At 41.2% G+C, this 23,362-nt stretch overlaps 1 protein-coding gene across 1 annotated transcript; it reads right to left on the bottom strand.

The window, feature by feature from the left end:
- Positions 1-2,768: 2,768 nt before the first annotated feature.
- LOC123993721 (SPARC-like) lies at positions 2,769-21,695 on the bottom strand. Its single transcript, XM_046296142.1, has 10 exons — positions 21,603-21,695; positions 10,571-10,638; positions 10,249-10,287; positions 9,089-9,185; positions 6,621-6,742; positions 6,301-6,421; positions 5,002-5,135; positions 4,511-4,659; positions 3,796-3,944; positions 2,769-3,468 (listed from the first exon to the last, which is right to left on the bottom strand). Exons 2-10 carry the CDS (start codon positions 10,628-10,630, stop codon positions 3,440-3,442), a joined length of 900 nt encoding a protein of 299 aa, XP_046152098.1. The 5' UTR covers positions 10,631-10,638; positions 21,603-21,695; the 3' UTR covers positions 2,769-3,439.
- Between the last annotated feature and the right edge of the window lie 1,667 nt (positions 21,696-23,362).

Below are 23,362 nucleotides of genomic sequence, written 5' to 3'. Positions count from 1 at the left end.
ATGATGTTAAGAGATGGGAGGGGTTGAATGGACCTGAAGGGTGGGACTGGATGATGTTAAGAGATAGACGGGAGAGGTTGAATGGACCTGAAGGGTGGGACTAATAACAAGATAAAATGTACTGTGCCCGTAAACTGTATATAGGTTCAGAACTTTTGTGAAACAGCACAGTTAAAAATATACGGCATATTAAAATCTAACTGGATGGACATCAGAAATAGATGAAGGTCAGGACTAAAAACAAAACATATAGAACTATTGTAAAATAGACTGTGTCTGTAAAATGTATATAGTATGTATAAGTTAACTCCACTAGTGTCAACTCCACTAGTGTCTACTCCACTAGTGTTTACTCCACTAGTGTTAACTCCACTAGTGTTAACTCCACTAGTGTCAACTCCACTAGTGTTTACTCCACTAGTGTCAACTCCACTAGTGTTTACTCCACTAGTGTTAACTCCACTAGTGTCTACTCCACTAGTGTTAACTCCACTAGTGTTAACTCCACTAGTGTTAACTCCACTAGTGTCTACTCCACTAGTGTTTACTCCACTAGTGTTAACTCCACTAGTGTTAACTCCACTAGTGTCTACTCCACTAGTGTTAACTCCACTAGTGTCTACTCCACTAGTGTTTACTCCACTAGTGTCTACTCCACTAGTGTCTCCACTAGTGTCTAGTGTTAACTCCACTAGTGTCAACTAGTGTCCATAGTGCAACTCCACTAGGTCTACTCCAAGTGTTAACTCCAATATAAATTATATTAGTGTTTTTAGTTTAACTCCACTAGTGTTAACTCCACTAGTGTCTACTCCACTAGTGTTACTCCACTAGTGTCTACTGTGTTTACTTTTACTCCACTAATGTTAACTCCACTAGTGTCAACTCCACTAGTGTCTACACTAGTGTCTACTTTAGTGTCTACTCCACTAGTGTTAACTCCACTGTTACTCCACTAGTGTTACTAGATGTGCATTCCATATGTGGCTATTTAAAGAATCTCAAATATAAATTATATTAGTTTTTTGTTTAACACTTTTTTGGTTACTACATGATTACATGATTACTACATGATTCCATATGTGTTATTTCATAGTTTTGATGTATGTATGTATGTATGTATGTATGTATGTATGTATGTATGTATGTATGTATGTATGTATGTATGTATGTATGTATGTATGTATGTATGTATGTATGTATGTATGTATGTATGTATGTATGTATGTATGTATGTATACTGTATATATATATATTATGCAAATATATATATATGGGGAATTGGAAATGATGCAGACAATCTATTTGCAAAAAGACTTTCTGGTTTGTTAGTGCATCCTGTGAACGATCAGTATCTCACCAGAACGATACAAATGATCCGTGGTCGATTCAACATTGAACATCATAATAAAGGTGAATCGAAGAATATGCCCAAACATTTGTTTAATTCACGTTGTTTATTAATACCCGCAAAACCTGTGAGAATTGTTGTCAATGATATCATTGTATTCAACTCTTATTTCCACCCGTTTTGTCTTGGAGAGAAGGGAGGATATTTTCCCCTTATGGGGGAAGGGGCGGAGCCTCTGGCTGAGGCTCTCCAGCTGTTCCCTGTACTGTCTGGCTGAACGGGTGGAGATGGTAACAGGGTGCTGTAATAATTCCCTACAGGCTTCTTCTTTCTTCTCTCTCTCACGGGACCTTTCTTAGACTGTCTCGAGAGGAAACTCTGAGCTTGTTCAGAGTTTATGGAAGTATGGTCATTTGATCTTCTTTCTCTTGCTTTAGAGAATACATTCCATTAACTTCTCTGATTATAATATATACTATAATGTTATTATATCTCTAACGATTTTAGAAAACTAAACTCGCCATGTCCTGGCAAATCTATTCATCTGGGTTCACTGGGACAGGGTGTCCAGCTGGTTGTACAAAGACAATAAAGTTCTATGGTACAGTATTTTGTTCTCATAAGTCATTGCATTCATGACAACAGAAGCAGACGGGACATTGTATTAACTGCACGAGGTTATTGGTCTAATAAAGAAGTTATTAGTTATGCAAAGTGCCGGTTTGAACTTTTCAAAATAGACTCTTAAATATAGGGTTAGAAAACGTTTGCATTCTGGTATACCAATGTTTTGACAAAACATACTGGACTCAAGGACCAGGACCACACTGGGGTTCTGAAATCTGAACGCGTTAGTCGTTGCCAGATGAGTCATCACAGGATGTTGAGACGTGTACTGAGCCTGTACTCATAAGTCTAAGGCGTAGCCTACCATTGCAGTACAGGACACCTTGTGCTGGAACTGTACATGTGGCATTTTGTTTTTAAGGGAAAGGGGATTCTTTAAAAAAATGTGAATGAATGAATACTTCATGAGGATGTACTTCATATCTGTGATATGGACACTTTAGAGTTTTTTTTTTCAAAACCTACCAGGTAAATACAACTAATTCCCATGAAATGCTCTAAGTCAGTGAAATGCTCTAAGTCAGTGAAATGCTCTAAGTCAGTGAAATGCTCTAAGTCAGTGTTATAAGATGCTTTCCATTTGTTCCAGTTGAAATGTATCAACGTTGTGATTCTGAAGAAATGCAGATATGAAAGCATGCAACCGTGTTGGACATTTCAGATCATTTTTATTTTGAGGAAAGAGTTCTATTGTGTTCACACGGTATCAAAAAAGAGTATAGGAACGTCAGTAAACATGCTACGGTATAGTGTGAGGAAAAAACGCTCAACCTGCAAGATGCTTTCCTCGTAGAGTTTAAACAATATTTCCTTTTTATTGTCTCAATCATTTTTCAGTACACTTATGCCCTTGTTGTGTGACAGAATCTATGTCAGAAAACCAACCTGTGGAAAGTCAGGCCTTAATTTAAAGCAGTAGTCAAAGTCAATGAACTAACAACCAAAAGAACAGAGATAACAAAATGAGTCCACCACCAAAAGAGTGAAAACAACTAAATATGTTTAAAAAGCGAAAGGAGCATTTATTTAGAATTTATTTGATTTTTACAAATTTGTCTCCTTCAAAAGAATTTTCAAATTGAAGTTATTAAATCACAGCCCTGATTAAGTGAAAAAAAAAGATAAATGTTGTGATTAACATCCATTATCACAACCTGTTCAACATACATTTATATCTCTCTCTCGTCACAAGTCTCTCTCTGTTACTAATCTATCTGGTTTAAAAAAAAAGCTTATTTATTTGCCCAAAAACACGACAAATTTGAAGTTGCATCATGGTGACGTTTTGTGATTGTTAGTTCAGACGGTGCACATCTCTTTTTTTTCATCAATGTTAGTGGTATAGGAGGTCGTTAATTAGTTACAGTTAGCACCGTTACAGTGTTCCTTTAATTTAGGGATCAGCTTAGCACCTCGTCCCAATAGAGACTAGTTTTCATACTGGAGGTCAGCGGGGTGAGTTTAGATGACAAGGTCCTTGTTGACATCCTCTGAAAACAAACAAACAAAAACACACCCAGAATTAACAAGTGGTAATGAAATGATCCTGCTATGAACCATTTTAAAATCAACAACCAACCAGTACAATACAAGGACGGGAAGACATGGCTGCGTCTGAAATGGCACCCTGTGCCCTATATAGCCCAAAGGGCTCTGGTCAAAAGTAGTGCACTATATAGGGAATAGGGTGTAATTTCAGACGCAAACAAGGAAGACATTTTAACAGCCCAAAGTGTGCCTTGGTCCTCCTGGTTTCTTTTGAGGCAGTAAAATGACGAGTGTAAAACTATGAACGAGGTGTTTTTAAAACTACTCACGCTCCTTGATGCTGAAGCAGTTGGCCCACTCCTCCAGGGCAATGTACTTGTCATTGTCAGCGTCGCACTGCTCGAAGAAACGAGTGGTGCAGTGCTCCATGGGGATGAGAGGGGCGCGCAGGGGGGCCAGCTCTGTGTGGGACAGGAACCTACAACACCACAGAAAACATGTTACGAAGCATCTATGTAGGCCTTGTAAAGGATTTATAAAGGCTTTATGAAGATTTTCTAAGCTATAGTTTTAGACCATAGAAAACCCATACAATCTTTTAAATAGGTAGCTTTATGAAGATTTTCTAAGCTATAGTTTTAGACCATAGACAACCCATACAATCCTTTAAATAGTCAGCATTATGAAGACTTTCTAAGCTATAGTTTTAGACCATAGAAAACCCATATGATCCTTTAAATAGTCAGCATTATGAAGACTTTCTAAGCTATAGTTTTAGACCATAGAAAACCCATATGATCCTTTAAATAGTCAGCATTATGAAGAACGTAGCATTGTCAGTTGCTTTTTTGCTCATAAAACAATAGATTCAGGCATGCTGCCAATATCCTTTCTGAAACATTGTAGAAATGTTTCATTATTTATGTCCTGACTGGTACCGAGTGGAATCAAAGTTATAGCCCAAGCAAGCCTGTATTTGTGTGATGTTGAAACAATCCAGCTGAAGCAGAAGACAGGAAACTCTTCTTCTTCTCCTCAACCTACCCATCGACGGGGTGCTGGTCCAGCTGACCGAACTGCCAGTGGACGGGGAAAATGTACATGTTGTAGTTCTTCTCAAAGTCGTGGGCCAGCAGGTCCAGGGAGTGCTCTCCAGCCTGCAGTCTCTTCTCGTTCTCGTAGATCTTCTTCACCTGCAAGGCAATTCACATTTTTTTTTGCAAACATTAGTTTGTCTAATATTCTTTTGAATTGAACCAACTGATAAATAATTCCCAGTAGGGTTGGATGCACAAAAGGAGTCAACTTCATAGTGAAAGCAGAACATCAAATCCTATAATCATATTTGACTTGTCTAGTTAAATAAAGGTTAAATATATATATATATTTTGACCCATCCGCAGAGTTCGGTAAATTAACTCAAGCAAAAGGAATTGGTTCTGTGCTGTGTTTAATAAGGACTATGACCCATCCTCAGTAGGCAAACAGTAAACAGTTTCTGGGCTGTGTTTATAGAAATTGATAATTGGACTTACTCTAAGCATCTGCTTCTCAGTCAGGAGGTTGTTCTCCTCATCGCGCTCGTACAGGCTGACCAGAACGTTCTTCAGCCAGTCCCTCATGCGCAGGGGGAACTCATTCAGCTCAGCATCCATGCAGGCCTCGATGACTGGAGAATAAACAGGAAGGAGAATGAGTTATATGTCAGAGCTGTCCACACAGGCCTCAGTGACTGGAGAGACACACAGGAAGAAACATTAGGTATGGTCAGAGAGAGAAAAGGAAAAGGGGAATACCCAGGAACAATTGGAGAAGGCAGGTTCAATGCCCTACGGTCCGCAAGGAGCCAAAGGGTTTCATTTAATTAAGTCAAGTAAGTCATGGTCAGAATGTTGTTTTACAAGTATGACATTTAAGTCAAAATCCATTCTCAAAATGACTTTTGTCATAGAACATAAAACCCACAACTCACACAAAATGTGACATTTGTGTCCACTGAAATGTATGATTGATGCACACAGCCCCTAAAGCAAGGATTCTCTACCTTTTATTTTATTCCTTGGTTGAACACTGTACTTGACATTTAGAGGCCAAAAGTTTTTTAAAAGTGTTCTTTTAAGTTTTTGGATCCACAACGTGCAACAACATGATCTCCATCTGCGCCTTTCAGTCCTAAGGTATTCATCACCAACAGTGAGAGATGCATGGGCTTGCTTCTGTTATTTAATGACAGACATTTAGCTGCAGATTCAGCGGTAAATTGAGAAGGACGGCGATGCAGTGAGCATGCTACAGCCTGCCCTCCACTCTGTGTGTTGGAGTCCCTAAGGCAAGGTCCCTCTAGTTCAGCCCATTAATCACTCCCCTGGAGAAGCTTTCAGCAGGGCGTCAGCTCTAAGACAGCATAACCAATTGTAACGGATGTGATGCGGCTAGCTAATTAATGGTGGTGCACGCTAAGTGGCGTTTCAATTGGTGACGTCACTTGCTCTGAGACCTTGAGGTAGGGGTTCCCCTTGCTCTGCAAGGGCCGCGGCTTTTGTGGAGCGATGGGTAACGATTCTTCGTGGGTGACTGTTGTTGATGTGTGCTCAGGGTCCCTGGTTTGCGCCCGGGTATGGGCGAGGGGACGGTCTAAAGTTATACTGTTACATAATCACACTGGGAACGGAGTCTTGGAGGAAAATGTGTCTAAGGGGGATTCTCAAAAAAGGTGAAAATTATTTCACTGAATTAAATGGTTGGATTAAAACATTCTCAATGGCCCCTGGGAGGGTTATTACATTGAATTGATATGAATTAAATACAATTTGTAACGATAAAGCATAGCTCACATTTGCATGGCCCGATGTAGTCGAGGTGCAGCTTGTGGCCCTTCTTGGTTCCCTCCAGACTGCACTTCTGGGCAAAGAAGTGGCAGGAAGAGTCGTAGGTTGTGTTGTCGGTGGCGCAGACCTGGGATGCACAGATTACATTCATGAATCAGATATAAATCAGAATCTATATCAAGAATGAGCCAATGATGCATATCAGTAGTAGCATTACTGTACAGGTCACACTGTATTAGGAACAGTGTTGTGTATGAGAAATGTCTAGGACTACTTGATGTTGATGCTGAACAGATTAGAATATCATTCCTATGATGATAACTCACATGCTCAAACTCTTCAATGGCAGCAGGGCAGGTAGTGGGGTCCTGGCAGACACACATGGGGGTGTTCTCCTCATCCACCTCACACACCTTTCCCTTCTTGCAGTGGTGGTTCAAACAGGGGTCTAACGAAGGAAAGTGTTAAAAACAATTCTGGAACATTAAAAATGGAACATTTCGGAAGTGTTGTTTTGCCCTTGAATTTCCTACTCAGCTATTCAACAGATACAATGCATTTGGAAAGAATTCGAACCCCTTGACTTTTTCCATATTTTGTTACGTTGCAGCCTTATTCTAAAATCTCAGCAATCTACACACAATACCCCAAAATGACTAATCGAAAACAGGTTTTTAGAAATGAAAATTTATTACAAATAAAAACAGAAATACCTTATTTACATAAATATTCAGACCCTTTGCTATGAGACTCGAAAATGTGCTCAGGTGAATCCTGTTTCCATTGATCATCCTTGATATGTTTCTACAGCTTGAGTGGAGTCCAACCTATGGTAAATTCAATTGATTGGACATGATTTGGAAAGGCACACACCTGTCTATATAAGGTCCCACAGTTGACAGTGCATGTCAGAGCAAAAAATCTAGCCATGAGGTCGAAGGGATTGTCTGAAGAGCTCAGAGGAAAATTTCTGGGGAAGGGTACCAAAGATGTTCTGCAGCATTGAAGGTCCCTAAGAACACAGTGGTCTCCATCATTCTGAAATGGAAGTAGTTTGGAACCACCAAAACTCTTCCTAGAGATGGCCGCCCGGCCAAACTGAGTATTCGGGGGAGAAGGGCCTTGGTCAGGGAGGTGACCAAGAACCCGATGGTCACTCTGACAGAGCTCCAGTTCCACTGTAGAGTGGCTAGATGAAAGCCACTCCTCAGTAAAAGAGTTTGCTTGGAGTTTGCCAAAATGCACCTAAAGACTCCCAGCCCATGATAAACAAGATTCTTTGGTTTGAGAAAACCAAGATAGAACTCTTTGGCGGAATGCCAAGCATCATGTCTGGAGGAAACCTGGCACCGTCCCTACGGTGAAGCATGGTGGTGACAGCATCATGCTGTGGGGATGTTTTTCAGAGGCAGGGACTGGGAGACTCGTCAGGATCAAGGCAAAGATGAACGGAGCAAAGTACAAAGAGATTCTTGATGAAAACCTGCTCCAGAGCACTCAGGACCTCAGACTGGTGGAGAAGGTTCACCTTCCAACAGGACAATGACCCTAAGCGCACAGCTAAGAAAATGCAGGAGTGGCTTCGGGACAAGTCTCTGAATGTCCTTGAGTGGCCCAGCCAGAGCCCGGACTTGAACCCCATCGAACATCTCTGGAGAGACCTGAATATAGCCGTGCAGCGATGCTCCCCATCCAACCTGACAGAGCTTGAGAGGATCCGCAGAGAAGAATGGGAGAAACTAACCAAATACAGATTTGCCAAGCTTGTAGCGTCATACTCAAGAAGACTCAAAGCTGTAATCGCTACCAAAGGTGCTTCAACAAAGTACTGAGTAAAGGGTCTGAATACTTATGGAAATGTGATATTTACATGTTTTATTTTATAAATTAAATAAAAAATGTTTTTGCTTTTGTCATTATGGGGTATTGCGTGTTGATTGATGAGGAGAAAAAAAAACAATTTAATCCATTTTAGAATACGGCTGTAACATAACAAAATGTGGGAAAAAGTCAAGGGGTTTGAATACTTTCCAAATTAATTGTGTATACATATTCCTTGCGGTAGTTAGCAAAGAAGGAGTGTGGCGGAGACCCTGCCAATTAGGAGAAGGGTTCATTTTTTGTTTCCAAGAAGCTTGGTGGAACCATTGGATGGAACACATAATGAAAGGTCTGTCTGACAGAAGAACTCTGTCATTACCAACGTGTACCCACCCCTCCCTCTCTTATCTCACAACACAGCTGCTGCAAAGGATCACCAACATGCAGCTTCATTTGATTGATGTTGTCACACCTTTCCTAAAGCTAATGGTTCCTAAGCAGCTTAAAATATATACTAGCCCAGGGATCATCAACTTGATTCAGCTGCGGGACAATCTTTTCTTGAACAGATGGTCAGGGGGCATAATTACAAATAATTTGTAGAGTACAAATTGACCACAAGAACTAACTGATATAATATTTGACTAAAATATAATCATTTCAAACCTTGCTTACATTTTTTAGATGATCACATAGTACTAGTCAAAAGTCATTTGTGTTTTTTTTTTTTTTTTTTTTACTATATTCCACATTGTAGAATAATAGTGAAGACATCAAAACTATGAAATAACTCATATGGGATCAGGTAGTAACCAAAAAAAGTGTTAATCAAAAATCACATTTATTTGAGATTTGAGATTATTCAAAGTAGCCACCCTTTGCCTTGATGAAAGCTTTGCACACTCTTGGAATTGTCTCAACCAGCTTCTCTCAAACAGCTTCTCTCAACCAGCTACAATGTGTATTTACTCACTCTCAGTGATGTCCTCTTCCTCCTCCACAACATCAATGGCCTCGTCAAAGTCTCCAATCTCTACCTGCACTGGGTTGGCTCCCACTTCTGGCTGTGCCTGAGACAAACCAGTCAATACATGGAGCCGTCAATAGAGACATAGTACTTCCAACAGTTTCACTCATCACATTTAAAGTGAATTATATACCATATCAAAGATGACAGTATTGTACATAAGCTATGGGCAATGGGCATGATTTGGTAGCACAACTTCAGTACCAGAAAATTGAGCTGTAGCTAAATGTCTTTAGTTGTCACGGTGCAGAAGGAAGTGTAGCCAAAGTCTGTACTTCAGACAGGTCTTGAGAGGTGTAGCAGCCTACAGCTGGATGGCGTGGATAGAGTCTGAGCCACATGTGGTGAAGCCATTAAAACGTCATGGTTTCCTGTCCGCTGTATTTATAACCTGTGGGATTCTGCTCTCTCGCTCTCTCTCTCTCGCTCTCTCTCTCGCTCTCTTTCGCTCTCTCTCGCTCTCTCTCTTTCTCTCTCTCGCTCTCTCTCTCTCTCGCTCTCTCTCTCGCTCTCTTTCGCTCTCTCTCTCTCTTTCTCTCTCTTGCTCTCTTTCGCTCTCTCTCTCGCTCTCGCTCTCCCTCGCTCTCTCTCTCGCTCTCGCTCTCCCTCGCTCTCTCTCTCTCTCTCTCGTTCTCTCTCGCTCTCTCTCTCGCTCTCTTTCGCTCTCTCTCTCTCTCTCGCTCTCTCGCTTTGGGGAGATAAATTATTTTAGTCAAAGTTGTACTGTTTTGTTTTAGTTTGTTAATTTGTCAAAAGACACAGAGAGAGTAAAGAATATACATGTAGAGTCATTGCTTTCAATCTGGCTGTGTTTTAATTCCTACAGTACACTATTCCTAATTATTTTAATCTGGCTGTGTTTTAATTCCTACAGTACACTATTCCTAATTATTTTAATCTGGCTGTGTTTTAATTCCTACAGTACACTATTCCTAATTTGCTCCCACTGGGAACAGACATCAATTCAACATCTAATCCATGACGTGGAAGCAACGTTGATTCAAACAAACCAGTGTGTTCCCAGTGGGTATGTGCAAGCTGTTTGTTTTCCCCCCTTATTTAGCACACCTGTCCATAGAATTCAGTAAACAAGTCAATGACCTCACCTCCTCAACGACATCATCAATGATGGGCTCCTCCTCCGTCTGAAATGGTTATTATGATGGTGTTATTATGATTGCTTGCAATGCTTTTTCAGTGACAATACAAGTAAACACACACACACACACGCGTGCGCAGGCACACACACACACACACACACACACACACACACACACACACACACACACACACACACACACACACACACACACACACACACACACACACACACACACACACACACACACACACACACACACACACACACACACACACACACACACACACACACACACACACACACACACACATCAAAGGGACACTTACAATGGAAGCGGTGAACACCTGGCCAGCTAGGCACAGGAGGAAGACGATACACACCCTCATTGTTCAGTCTAGAGAGAGAGACACAAAGATGAACTTTTAATACACATTACACACATTCAATTCAACTGACGTTTGGTTTCATAACGAGGTGCAGGTAAGGTCATACTCCTTTCTAGTTTACCGCCTGTCTAGATTGCAGCACTATGTACTTTATAATACGCAGTGTATAAAGTGTATGGGCCAGACACAGTCCAGACATTTGCTCAGGTGCGGTCAAACAAGTCATGCAGGGACAAGACAAGATGCTACTTCAAGAATCACAAAAGGCTCATGGGTAGTGTTTGGTTCCAGACAAACTGTTCACTGTCCTGTCTGATTATAGGGAGACAGCTACGTTCACATTCTTTGTGGATAGCTCAAATGACTCTCTTCAATTCAATCACCGGAGCTAAATTCAATCTCCTGATTGACTTTATGTATTTACACCTAGATAATAGATAATAAGAAAAGTCATTTTGAATGTAGTCTAGTACTAGTGGCCTGCAGTATTACATTCAGGTGAACTTGTGTAGACTTTTAGTATAGACTTGGATCACATAACATCATCTTTATGAACAGGCATCTCACTGGGCACACCACGTCATTTGTGGAAATGTGTGTAATATTTGGTTGAGGCGTTTCAACCTATTTTCACCCACTCAAAAAGACTGATGTTGATCAATGAGATTCCAACCTATTTTCACCCACTCAAAAAGACTGATGTTGATCAATGAGATTCCAACCTATTTTCACCCACTCAAAAAGACTGATGTTGATCAATGAGATTCCAACCTATTTTCACCCACTCAAAAAGACTGATGTTGATCAATGAAAAATGACTGATGTATGATCAATTCCAACCTATTTTCACCCACTCAAAAAGACTGATGTTGATCAATGAGATTCCAACCTATTTTCACCCACTCAAAAAGACTGATGTTGATCAATGAGATTCCAACCTATTTTCACCCACTCAAAAAGACGACCAGAAATGTGTTGATTTTCCAACGTGTCATCGCCATGCTTTCAAAACAATTTCACATTATTTTTGCTTTAGTTGTCATCTAAATGGGTTTTCACTGCACTATCAATGTCAGATATGTTTTTTATTTTATACAACAACTTATTGTGTTACCACTGTGCTTCATCTCATAGAAGGGGGTGGCAGGGTGGCCTAGTGGTTAGAGCGTTGGACTAGTAACCGCAAGGTTGCAAGTTCAAATCCCCATGCTGGCAAGGTACAAATCTCTCATTCTGCCCCTGTACAGGCAGATAACCCACTGTTCCTTGGCCGTCATTGTAAATAAGAGTTTGTTCTGACTTGCCTGGTTAAATAAAGGTATAAATAGAACAATCAAATGACCTAGATTACATCAGTAGTACAGTAAATGTACATGAATGATGCTGTTTGAGATTCTGAACAGGTTAATTTAGCAATTATGAAGATCTCCACAGACCTGAAACCTTTCACATGCTATCTTAAGCATGCATGCCTTCTATGATTACGTTTATAGTTACAATAACCTAGTTCTTTAGGTTGAATAAACACATTTGTTTGTAAGATATCCTTCACTAAAGTAATCTTGAATTGTGTTTGGTTGACAAACCAACCAAATATCAACTAGGTATGTAATGTTGAATAGTGTCAATCCTTTTCTTTAACTTGTATTGTTTGGTTTAGTTGGAGACTTGAATCCAACTTGTACTTTTTTTAAACCCTATCAGTCCTGAGATCCCAGCTAAAAATCGGCTTTTCATTTATCTGACTTTCATTTGTCTGCATGTCCAGTCATTATATTTAGCCTCAAAAATTACAATTTTATTATCACGATAACCAGGGATACAAGTAGAACACAAAATAAATTTGACATAAACAGTTGCTTTCATGAGTTTTAATGACAAATGTCAATAAAAACACAAGTTGTGCCAAAGCAAAAAAATGAATTTATATATATATATATATATATTATTATGTATATTCTCAGTGGGCACGTATTGTCCAACTAGTCAGTGATAACTGTGTGGAGTTTCGAGTTTGTGACAGCAACTATGTGCACGTATTACAGTATTAGAAACACTACGTGTGTGTTCGTGAGATTCTCAGCTTTTCATAGATAACTTTTAATAGTCTGCAGCTCAAACCATTCAAGCTTTATAGATGTTTTTGTAAAAATACCCCCCCCCCCATTAATCACACAGACTAATTGTTTTGGTTGAGATGGAGACGTGAATCCAACATATTAATGATTAATTTGCAGACAATCTGTAATTAAAGCCAGGCTAAGTCTGTGGTACAGATGAAACTATCCAAGCAGAAGATACATCTCCTTTAACTGTTGATATTTGTTTGTGTTGACAACCGAATACAATTCAATATCCAGTTTACAAATTAATAATTGATATGTTGGATTCACGTCTCCATCTCAAAAAAAGAAAAAAAATCGAGGTTAAAGAATAGGACTACATCAAACTTTTTAAAACGCACTTTAAATCAAGTTTGATTTGATTTAGTCCTATTACTATTATACTTGAAGCTCTATGGTCTCTGTATGTAGTATCTATTTTTAGTTGAATCCTCTGCGTTGAACTGAAACAATATCTGGTGATTACTTCCTTAATGCTCCACAGGCCTAAATATCATCCTTGATGATGCAGGAGTGATGAAGGATGAGTCACATGTCATTTGCTCTGTTAAACCTACCTTTTTGGAATGACTTGGTTAGCAGCAGTGAATCTATTTCATTATTTAGAGATCGCTCAATAATCATTTTCACCATGGCACATTGGTAGTAGTCAGTGACACATATCAAAGCTAATCAGGGATTGGTTAAAACTCTGGATGGGAGACCAAAGGTCAGCTGTAGATGGATCTGCTCTCCAGTAGGAGGTTAGGAGGTGCTTCCCAGTCTATTTTTACAAAAAAAATTGTTGGGGGGGGGGATAATTGATATAACGTTGAAGATCTGACGTTGTTTCAAAGGTAAAAAATTAAACATATTTTATAAATACGTTTGTCTATGTTGAAAATTGGTTGCCATGATGAATGACACAATTCTGCAGTTGAAATGTCACCCTATTTTCCACCGAGATTATAAGTCACAATACGTTGACAAATTACGTTGAAACAACGTTGATTCAACCAGTTTGTGCCAGTGGGATGTTCCCTCTCCACGCTGGCTTCTTTACTGCTGTCTATGGTGTTATGGTAGGGAGAGTTCCTCTGTCCAGTGTCTATGTTCTTTGGCCCATCTTAATCTTTTCTTTCTATTGGCCAGTCTGAGATATGGCTTTTTCTTTGCAACTCTGCCTAGAAACCCAGCATCCCGGAGGCGCCTCTTCACTGTTGACGTTGAGACTGGTGTTTTGTGGGTACTATTTAATGAAGCTACCAGTTGAGGAATTGTGAGGCGTCTGTTTCTCAAACTAGACACTGTAATGTACTTGTCCTCTTGCTCAGTTGTGTACCGGGGCCTCCCACTCCTCTTTCTATTCTGGTTAGTGCCAGTTTGCGCTGTTCTGTGAAGGGAGAAGTACACAGTGTTGTACGAGATCTTCAGTTTCTTGGCAATTTCTCGCATGGAATAGCCTTCATTTCTCAGAACAAGAATAGACTGACGAGATTCAGAAGAAAGGTTTTTGTTTCTGGACATGTTTAGCCTGTAATCAAACCCACAAATGCTGATGCTCCAGATACTCAACTAGTCTAAAGAAGGCCAGTTTATTGCTTCTTTAATCAGAGCTACAGTTTTCAGCTGTGCTAACACAATTGCAAAAGGGTTTTCTAATGATCAATTAGCCTTTTAAAATGTTAAACTTGGATTAGCTGACACAATGTGCCATTGGAACACAGTGATGGTTGCTGATAACGGGCCTCTGTACGTCTATGTAGATATTCCATTAAAAAATCTGCCGTTTCCAGCTACAGTAGTCATTTACAACATTAACCATGTCTACACTGAATTTCTGATCAATTTGATGTTATTTTAATAGACAAAAAAAGGGCTTTTCTTTCGCAAACAACGAGATTTCTAATTGAGCCCAACACACACACACACACACACACACACACACACACACACACACACACACACACACACACACACACACACACACACACACACACACACACACACACACACACACACACACACACACACACACACACACACACACACACACACACACACACACACACACACACACACACACACACACACACACACACACACACATCAAAGGGACATTTACAATGGAAGGAGGCCAGCCAGACAGTGAGCCACTAGATAATGGATAAGGGAAGGAATATAAGGGACTTATAAGGGATCTTTGTCCTGTAGAGCAAAACCCCTGTCTCCCCTCTCTCTCTTCCCTCTCTTTCTGACTGAGCCCTGTGAAGAGTTTGATCTGTGCTTCAAAACAAGGGCCCTTTGTCTCACAGGTGCACTCCTCTCTCTCTCTCTCTCCCTTTCTCGCTCTCTCGCTCTCTCGCTCTCTCTCTCTCTCTCTCTCTCTCTCTCTCTCTCTCTCTCTCTCTCTCTCTCTCTCTCTCTCTCTCTCTCTCTCTCTCTCTCTCTCTCTCTCTCTCTCTCTCTCTCTGCATGCACATGGACCAAAAAACGTCTGGGTGTCAGAACAGCCCTGTTCACCCTCCTATCCTCACTAAACTAGAATACAGCAAGTGTCGGCGATAGGTTTGAAAGGAAACGGTTCCTATTAGCCAATAATGAAATAATAGACAGGCCGCAGCTCAGCTTCAGATTGTTATAGAGATGAATCGATGTATACCCATACGTCTCCCTGTAGCGCTGTCTTAGGCATCTCACAGCACGGACATTGCAATTTATTGCCCTGGCCACATCTGCAGTCCTCATGCATCCTTGCAGCATGCCTAAGGCACGTTCACGAAGATGAGCAGGGACCCTGGGCATCTTTCTTTTGGTGTTTTTCAGAGTCAGTCGAAAGGCCTCTTTAGTGTCCTAAGTTTTCATAACTGTGACCTTAATTGCCTACCCTCTGTAAGCTGTTAGTGTCTTAAAACGACCGTTCCTCAGGTGCATGTTCATTAATTGTTTTTGGTCCATTGAACAAGCATGGGAAACTGTGTTTAAACCCTTTACAATGAAGATCTGTGAAGTTATTTTGATTTTTACGAATTATATTTGAAAGACAGGGTCCTGTAAAAGGAAAATATTCTTTTTTTTTGCTGAGTTTAGTAATGATAAATAGTGGTATAATGGCCTACAGTTTTCTGGACATTTTGTTTGAATTATTGCAATGGGCTCATGTTTTACCCGTACGGCGTTCCGCCACGATGTCTTTTGCTCGGATGATGTACCGGACTGTACCCCCTATCTTCCACCCCTGACAGATACTCATGTCACAGATACCCCCCCCCTAACTTCCACCCCTGACAGATACTCATGTCACAGATACCCCCCCCCCACCCCCCCCAAAAAAAGGTCAGGGCGCGGATCAGAAAACCAGTCAGTATCTGGTGTGGATCAGAAAACCAGTCAGTATCTGGTGTGGATCAGAACACCAGTCAGTATCTGGTGTGGATCAGAAAACCAGTCAGTATCTGGTGTGGATCAGAAAAGCAGTCAGTATCTGGTGTGGATCAGAAAACCAGTCAGTATCTGGTGTGGATCAGAAAACCAGTCAGTATCTGGTGTGACCACAATTTGACTCATGGAGCGCCACACATCTCCTTTGCATAGAGTTAATCAGGCTGTTGATTGTGGCCTGTGGAACGTTGTCCCACTCCTGTTCAAAGGCTGTGCCAAGTTACTGGATATTGGTGGGAACTGGAACACGCTGTCGTACACGTTGATCCAGAGCATCCCAAACATGGTCAATGGGTGATATGTCTGGTAAGTATACAGGCCATGGAAAAACTGGGACATTTTCAGCTTCCAGGAATTGTATACAGTTCCTTGCGACATGGGGCTGTGCATTATAATGCAGAAACATGAGGTGATGGCGGTGGATGAACGGCACGACAATGGGCCTCAGGATCTCGTTATGGTATCTCTGTGCATTCAAATTGCCATCAATAAAATGCCATTCTGTTCATTGTCTGTAGCTTATGCCTGCCCATACCATAACCCCACTGCCACCAGGGGGCACTATTAACAACGTTGACATCAGCAAGCCGCTCGTCCACACGCAAACCGCTTCTACCCGGTACAGTTGAAACCAGGTTTCATCCATGAAGATCACAGCGTGCCAGTGGCCATCGAAGGTGCGCATTTGTCCACTGAAGTCAATTATTACCCCGAACTGCAGTCAAGTCAAGACCCTGGTGAGGACAATGAGCTTCCCTGAGACGGTTTCTGACAGTTTGTGAATAATTTCTTTGGTTGTGTTTTATCAGCTGTCAACAGACCACTGCTGATGAGGACCATATGCAGTTTGGGTCATGTTCCTGCAAAAGTTGAGTGTCAATGTAAGCAGCCAATCACAATGGCCTAAGATGTCACCACAACCAATCATGCCAAGCCTGTTTAGTCTGTTCAATCCCCATTCACATTTTTTTGATTGGCCAGGGAGGAAAACTACCCAGTAGGAGAAGGGATCAAGGCCCTGGTTTAGAGATGAGCCGTGTCAAGCTATGTGTTCCTCTTCTGCGTCTGGAACTCTGGATGTGGAAAAAAACCAGTGACTAGCTGGCAGCAGTTGGGGATGATGACGTCCCAAAATACTGTGCACAAGGAAAGTTCTCTCTGCTTTGAAAAACAATTTTCATTTATGCTCAGTTTATTCACTGAGAACTTGGACTACCACCTCTAACAAACATATAGCTAGGAAGTGTCTGAGAGGAAGCTAGAGATGTGAAAACAAAGATACTGGTATCATCTCCAAGAAATGTCCATATTTAGCTTGGAGGGCTACTGTGTTCCCAAACTTCCTATTTAATGATATTTTAACACATTCGTACTTAGTCTTGTTTTCTTAAATTATGTGTAAGTCAATCAGTTCATTGGGAGGATGACTGACGTAACAGCAAAACAAATTATTTTATTTGGAAAGAGGTGCTCATAATCAAACAGGGTAGAGGTAGAGGAAACTGTGATATAAAGAGGCCCTTTTTCAGCAGGTATTTCATCTGGATGTTTGTTGGGTTGGGGTGTAAACTCGACTATGAGGGGAAAACAGCCCAGGCGGTTCTAAATGGTTTTCAAAGAGGCTTTAAAGGCTGCAGGATTAGGGAATTCTTTCTGCTTATCCAGGGTGATATAACCGGTGGTTAAATGTCTTGGAAAAGAAGCCTGGTGGCTATAGGGGGACTAGTGGCTCAGTCTCTGTGCATGTCGGTCAGAGGAGGACCTCAGCATGGTAAATAGACAAACATTTACCGACATGAAATGTGCATTATGAAAAACACTGGTAAAGTCCCTCTCAAAGACTCAATGCATTTTTTGAACTCATGCACTTATTTAGAAATAAAATCTTTAAAAAAAATGAATAAATGAATCTAGTCACAGGTTGTTAGTGTCTTGAGAAATATACTAACCAAATATTTTCTGAATTAGCTGTTTTTCTCTGGACAACTAGGTCCAATGAGATACATGATGCCGTACAGGAAACAGGTGGTATCTGTCACAGGACACACCTGTCCATTCCATTCCTGAATCTTTACTGCAAATCTCACAACATGTCAAATGTTGAGAACCTATTCCAGGACCTTCGGAATAGGTATGTTCACAACATATATCCCAATCTTGATGTTATCATTCTTTGAATAGCAAGCATACTTTACCGTGCTTTAAATGACACCTTTTCACAACAAATCAAAGTGCTCCATCTGAGAAAAAGTCTCAGGAGTTTTTATATTGACACACGTGGGCCATTCATAACACATGGGCCATTAATAACACATGGGCCATTCATAACACTGGGGCCATTCATAACACTGGGGCCATTCATAACACTGGGGCCATTCATAACACTGGGGACATTCATAACACATGGGCCATTCACAACACGTGGGCCATTAATAACACATGGGCCATTAATAACACATGGGCCATTAATAACACATGGGCCATTAATAACACTGGGGCCATTCATAACACTGGGGCCATTCATAACACTGGGGCCATTCATAACACTGGGGCCATTCATAACACTGGGGCCATTCATAACACTGGGGCCATTCATAACACATGGGCCAGTCGCTCTGGATAAGAGCGTCTGCTAAATGACTTAAATGTAAATGATAACACATGGGCCATTCATAACACCTCTAAGCTACACAAAAGAGAACGGGAGAAAAGTCAAGGACTGATATATGGAGTCCATGTAACCCAAGTTAAGACTTAGTCACCTCACCCGTTTAAATCTTCCCTATCCCACCACCACCTCTCCCTTTCTTCCTCTCTGTCTCAGAGGGTTAACCTTAAAGCAGTGGGTTGAAACATGTGCCTAAGATACAAATCTGAATGGAATTCCTGAGTCCTATAACTTAAATATGTGTTAAACCCTTTCTCTGTCATTCTCTCTGAACTTAAATCCTCTCAGTTTGTCTACTGGTGCCAAACTTCAAAGTTGTCAACTTCCTATTCCTCCAGAGCATGGCGCTTGTAACGCCAGGGTAGTGGGTTCGCTCCCCGGGACCACCCATACGTAGAATGTATGCACACATGACTGTAAGTCGCTTTGGATAAAAGCGTCTGCTAAATGGCATATATTATTATTATTATTATATTATTAGTTACATCATTTAACAATTTACCAGAAAGCTGTAACTAATACAACATCTGTGCCAATCAGGTGTTTGAGTTCGTACTGAGTATGGTATTTGCTGTACATGTGTTTCTTTAATAAACACATTTCCCTCTGAAGTCTGGCCTGATGTGGCTATATAGTAATTTACTACGTACTACAGAAGCTCCTTTGTCATCTACAGTGGGCTAGTCAGTCTGCAACACTGGATACAGGCCTACAGACCCTCATCGCTCTAGCTGTACTGGCATGGAGCCAGAGGAGTGTTGCTAGACAATACCTTCCTGCTTCCTGTAAATCTAAACCTCTCTCCTCTCTCCTCCTCTGAGTCTCTCTCTCTCCCTCTCTCCTCCTCTGAGTCTCTCTCTCTCCTCTCTCCTCCTCTGAGTCTCTCTCTCTCCTCTCTCCTCCTCTGAGTCTCTCTCTCTCCTCTCTCCTCCTCTGAGTCTCTCTCTCTCTCTCTCCTCCTCTGAGTCTCTCTCACACCCATCCCCCTGTGTTTCCATCCCCTTGTGATTCTGTACATTTGCTCAGTGGTTAAAGAAGTGAAGGAGGTGAGATCCGACGTTCCTGGTCTAGCTAAGGACTCTATGGTTAATTCCATCGTATTTTTTAAAATGCTGACTCGAGTTTAGATTTTCGCCATGTCCACGTCAGACTGTTGGTGAAGAGATGGCATGAGGACAATAACTTCCTTCCTGTCGAGGATTAGAGCTTTCTTAGGGTTGCCAGGGCTGCAGCCAATTCAAAATGTCCACAGTCCTTTCTCTCTTTCTTGAATTGGTTTAAACTTTAAACTCTGCACAACAGTAGCTACCCTTCAGCACATAGAACCAAACAACTAGAGGACGGAAATGCGACCTCCTCTCATACTAAGTTAGACAGTTAAATAAAGTATTTAAATTCACCAAAAAGGCATACATTTAGTTCACTGCTAGACTGAAGAAAAGTAGATCCTATAAGCCAGCTTTGATTTCTCAACGGGTGAAACGGGCTTTTCCTGAAAAGCTGACAACTTCAAAACATGAGGAAAAAATATAAAAACATTGACTAATATGTCCTAATAGAGTTATATCATTGTACAAAAAGGCAATTGAGAATAGATGGTTGTCCCTTTTCTTGTTTTAGAAGTATTTATTTGTATTAAAAGTTGCAGTTCTTCTCAGGCAGAACAGTGGACAGAGAGTTTTTCAAACTCAGAGTCCATCAGACAGACATCTGCAAGGTCTCACAAAGCCCCTAAACAGCTGGTGGGGATTGCCATGGTAACATGCATTCCTTTTGATGGAAGTAATTGGGAGTGGAGGGAGGGATCTGTGTTGAAAATAGCTCCTCTCTGTCTGTTTCTCTCTCTCTCTCTCTCTCTCTCTCTCTCTCTCTCTCTCTCTCTCTCTCTCTCTCTCTCTCTCTCTCTCTCTCTCTCTCTCTCTCTCTCTCTCTCTCTCTCTCTCTCAATTCAATTCCATTTCAATTTCAATTTAAGGGCTTCATTGGCATGGGGAACATATGTTAACATTGCCAAAGCAAGTGAAGTAGGAAATAAACAAAAGTGAATAAAAAAATAAAAAATAACAGTAAACATCTCTGTCTCTCTGTCTCTCTCTGTCTCTCTCTGTCTCTCTGTCTCTCTCTGTCTCTCTCTCTCTCTCTCTCTCTCTCTCTCTCTCTCTCTCTCTCTCTCTCTCTCTCTCTCTCTCTCTCTCTCTGTCTCTCTCTCTCTGTCTCTCTCTGTCTCTCTCAGGCTTTGTCGAGCCCCATCCCCCTCCACCACTCCTACTAGTGACTATGTGGCACACAATACTTCTGGAACATTGTGCTGTTCCAACAGAGAATGAATGAAAAAGGACATAAATTGTTTGACTATAACTTTTCTATATTCTGTTGAAATAAATATTCTATTAACAATAGTTTCAAAATAAATATTTACTAATTTCAAATTTTGCACTAAAACCTTGTAACCTATGCACCCTTCAAATATAATATATATTTTGTCGTGTCATTACTCTCTCACACAATATACTTTAACTTTCAAGGTGCGGTCAAGAAATAAACTATGATTTTCAAGCATAACTTGAATATAACTGCTCTTTTTTACAACCACAGGAAAGCCTCCAATCACTGTTGTGCATATAAACACTGTGAAAACCCTGACATAGTTCAAGTATCACAGCAACTCAAAACACAGCACAATGTTTCTAGTGCCACGTTAGCTGAGAAGTCCTTACTGGCTAAATCACAGCAAGTCATTCTGGAGGATACCCAGTCTTACCTTCAGAACACCAACAAGCAGAAAAGACAGAAGAGGAGTCAGCTGTGCAGGCTCCTGGGTCAATCTAACTGCTACACAAGTTCACACAGAAGACATTTACAATGGGCTGGCCCAAGCAGCCCCCCTGATCCCCTCCCCCTTCAGGGGTTGGGAGGTTCTGACAGACGCTCCTAAATTTAACTCTATGCTGCCTTCTAGACAGAAGGCACTCGGAAGTTTGCTTTTTACTTGATTTGTTGTTGTTGTTGACATTATTTAGAGACTGGGAGGATATGCATTTTCAGAAGTGATTATTCCAATGTTTCTATTTTACAGTAGATAGCCGATATTTAACTGTGTATGCATTTTACTTGACAGTGATAACGTTTTGAAAAACATGAAACCACTCCTATGTTCAGCTTCTATGTTGTCTGACGAAGTGTCTGGGAAACTAAGGGGAGGATCTAATGACTGTTATTACTGTGATGTAACCGTCCTGACCAGGGTCATGTCATCGTGGTTCAACCCTAACTAATTAGACCTACAGGTTTCCATCCTCGGTATGATATACACAACCACTAGATGACATTTGACAGTGACAGGTTTCCATCCTCGGTATGATATACACAACCACTAGATGACATTTGACAGTGACAGGTTTCCATCCTCGGTATGATATACACAACCACTAGATGACATTTGACAGTGACTCCACGGGACTAACGATATACTGTAACTACTGACAGAAGTTGCTGGAAAACAGAACACACCCATTGTAAAATTGTCATGTGTTTCACTCTCAATTTCAATGTCAGATGAGATTAAATATCGATTCATACTATTGTTTGTATAAGTTTAAAACGTTGTTTCAAATGTTTCTCATAAACATCAAGGGAACAAATTGAGAGGCAACGTGGAGATCAGTCGTCTTATTGGCCTGCTGCCACAATTTCTCTATCATTGGGGGGAGTCAGTGACTGGTGCAACGTTGAACCATCAGACAGAAATAATCAATCTCAAATTACATTTTTGTGAAGTGGGTTACAGGAGTGTTTCCCATCTCCAGTCCTCCAGTACCCTCAACAGCCCACATTTTTGTGAAGTGGGTTACAGGAGTGTTTCCCATCTCCAGTCCTCCAGTACCCTCAACAGCCCACATGTTTGTGAAGTGGGTTACAGGAGTGTTTCCCATCTCCAGTCCTCCAGTACCCTCAACAGCCCACATGTTTGTGAAGTGGGTTACAGGAGTGTTTCCCATCTCCAGTCCTCCAGTACCCTCAACAGCCCACATTTTTGTGAAGTGGGTTACAGGAGTGTTTCCCATCTCCAGTCCTCCAGGACCCTCAACAGCCCACATGTTTGTGAAGTGGGTTACAGGAGTGTTTCCCATCTCCAGTCCTCCAGGACCCTCAACAGTCCACATTTTTGTTGTAGCCCTGGACAGACTCACCTGATTGAACTAATTCAGGGCTTGATGATTAGTTGCAAGTTGAATCAGGTGTGTCCGGGGTTGCAATAGAAACGTGTACTGTTGGGGGGGTACTGGAGGACTGGAGTTGAGAAACACTGAGTTGAGATACACATATATATGTATATCGGATGGTGCCTCTCTGTGGTGGATTACTAATGTCTGTTTCCCAGTCAGGACCCGTGTGGACGGAGAACAACATCTGGATCAGACAAGGGGAAAATAGCTGCAATGCAACGTGGCATTTTCCATTCTGGCCGGAACGGATTCTTAAACCCCAGGCCCAATGCACGAAGAAGGAGGAGGTGTAATT

Source organism: Oncorhynchus gorbuscha, linkage group LG13 (assembly GCF_021184085.1).
Source record: "Oncorhynchus gorbuscha isolate QuinsamMale2020 ecotype Even-year linkage group LG13, OgorEven_v1.0, whole genome shotgun sequence".
Taxonomy (NCBI): Eukaryota; Metazoa; Chordata; class Actinopteri; order Salmoniformes; family Salmonidae; genus Oncorhynchus; species Oncorhynchus gorbuscha.
Note: the sequence above shows the minus strand (reverse complement) of the source record. Positions and strands in the feature narration are given on the sequence as shown.

Excerpts from the sequence above, each read along its gene's own strand:
- LOC123993721 (XM_046296142.1), bottom strand. The coding sequence starts at position 10,630 with ATGAGGGTGTGTATCGTCTTCCTCCTGTGCCTAGCTGGCCAGGTGTTC. Across the intron at positions 6,743-9,088 it reads GGAAGAGGACATCACTGAGA|ACCCCTGTTTGAACCACCAC; the intron begins GTGAGTAAATAC and ends TTCCTTCGTTAG. Across the intron at positions 3,945-4,510 it reads GACCAGCACCCCGTCGATGG|GTTCCTGTCCCACACAGAGC; the intron begins GTAGGTTGAGGA and ends GTGGTGTTGTAG.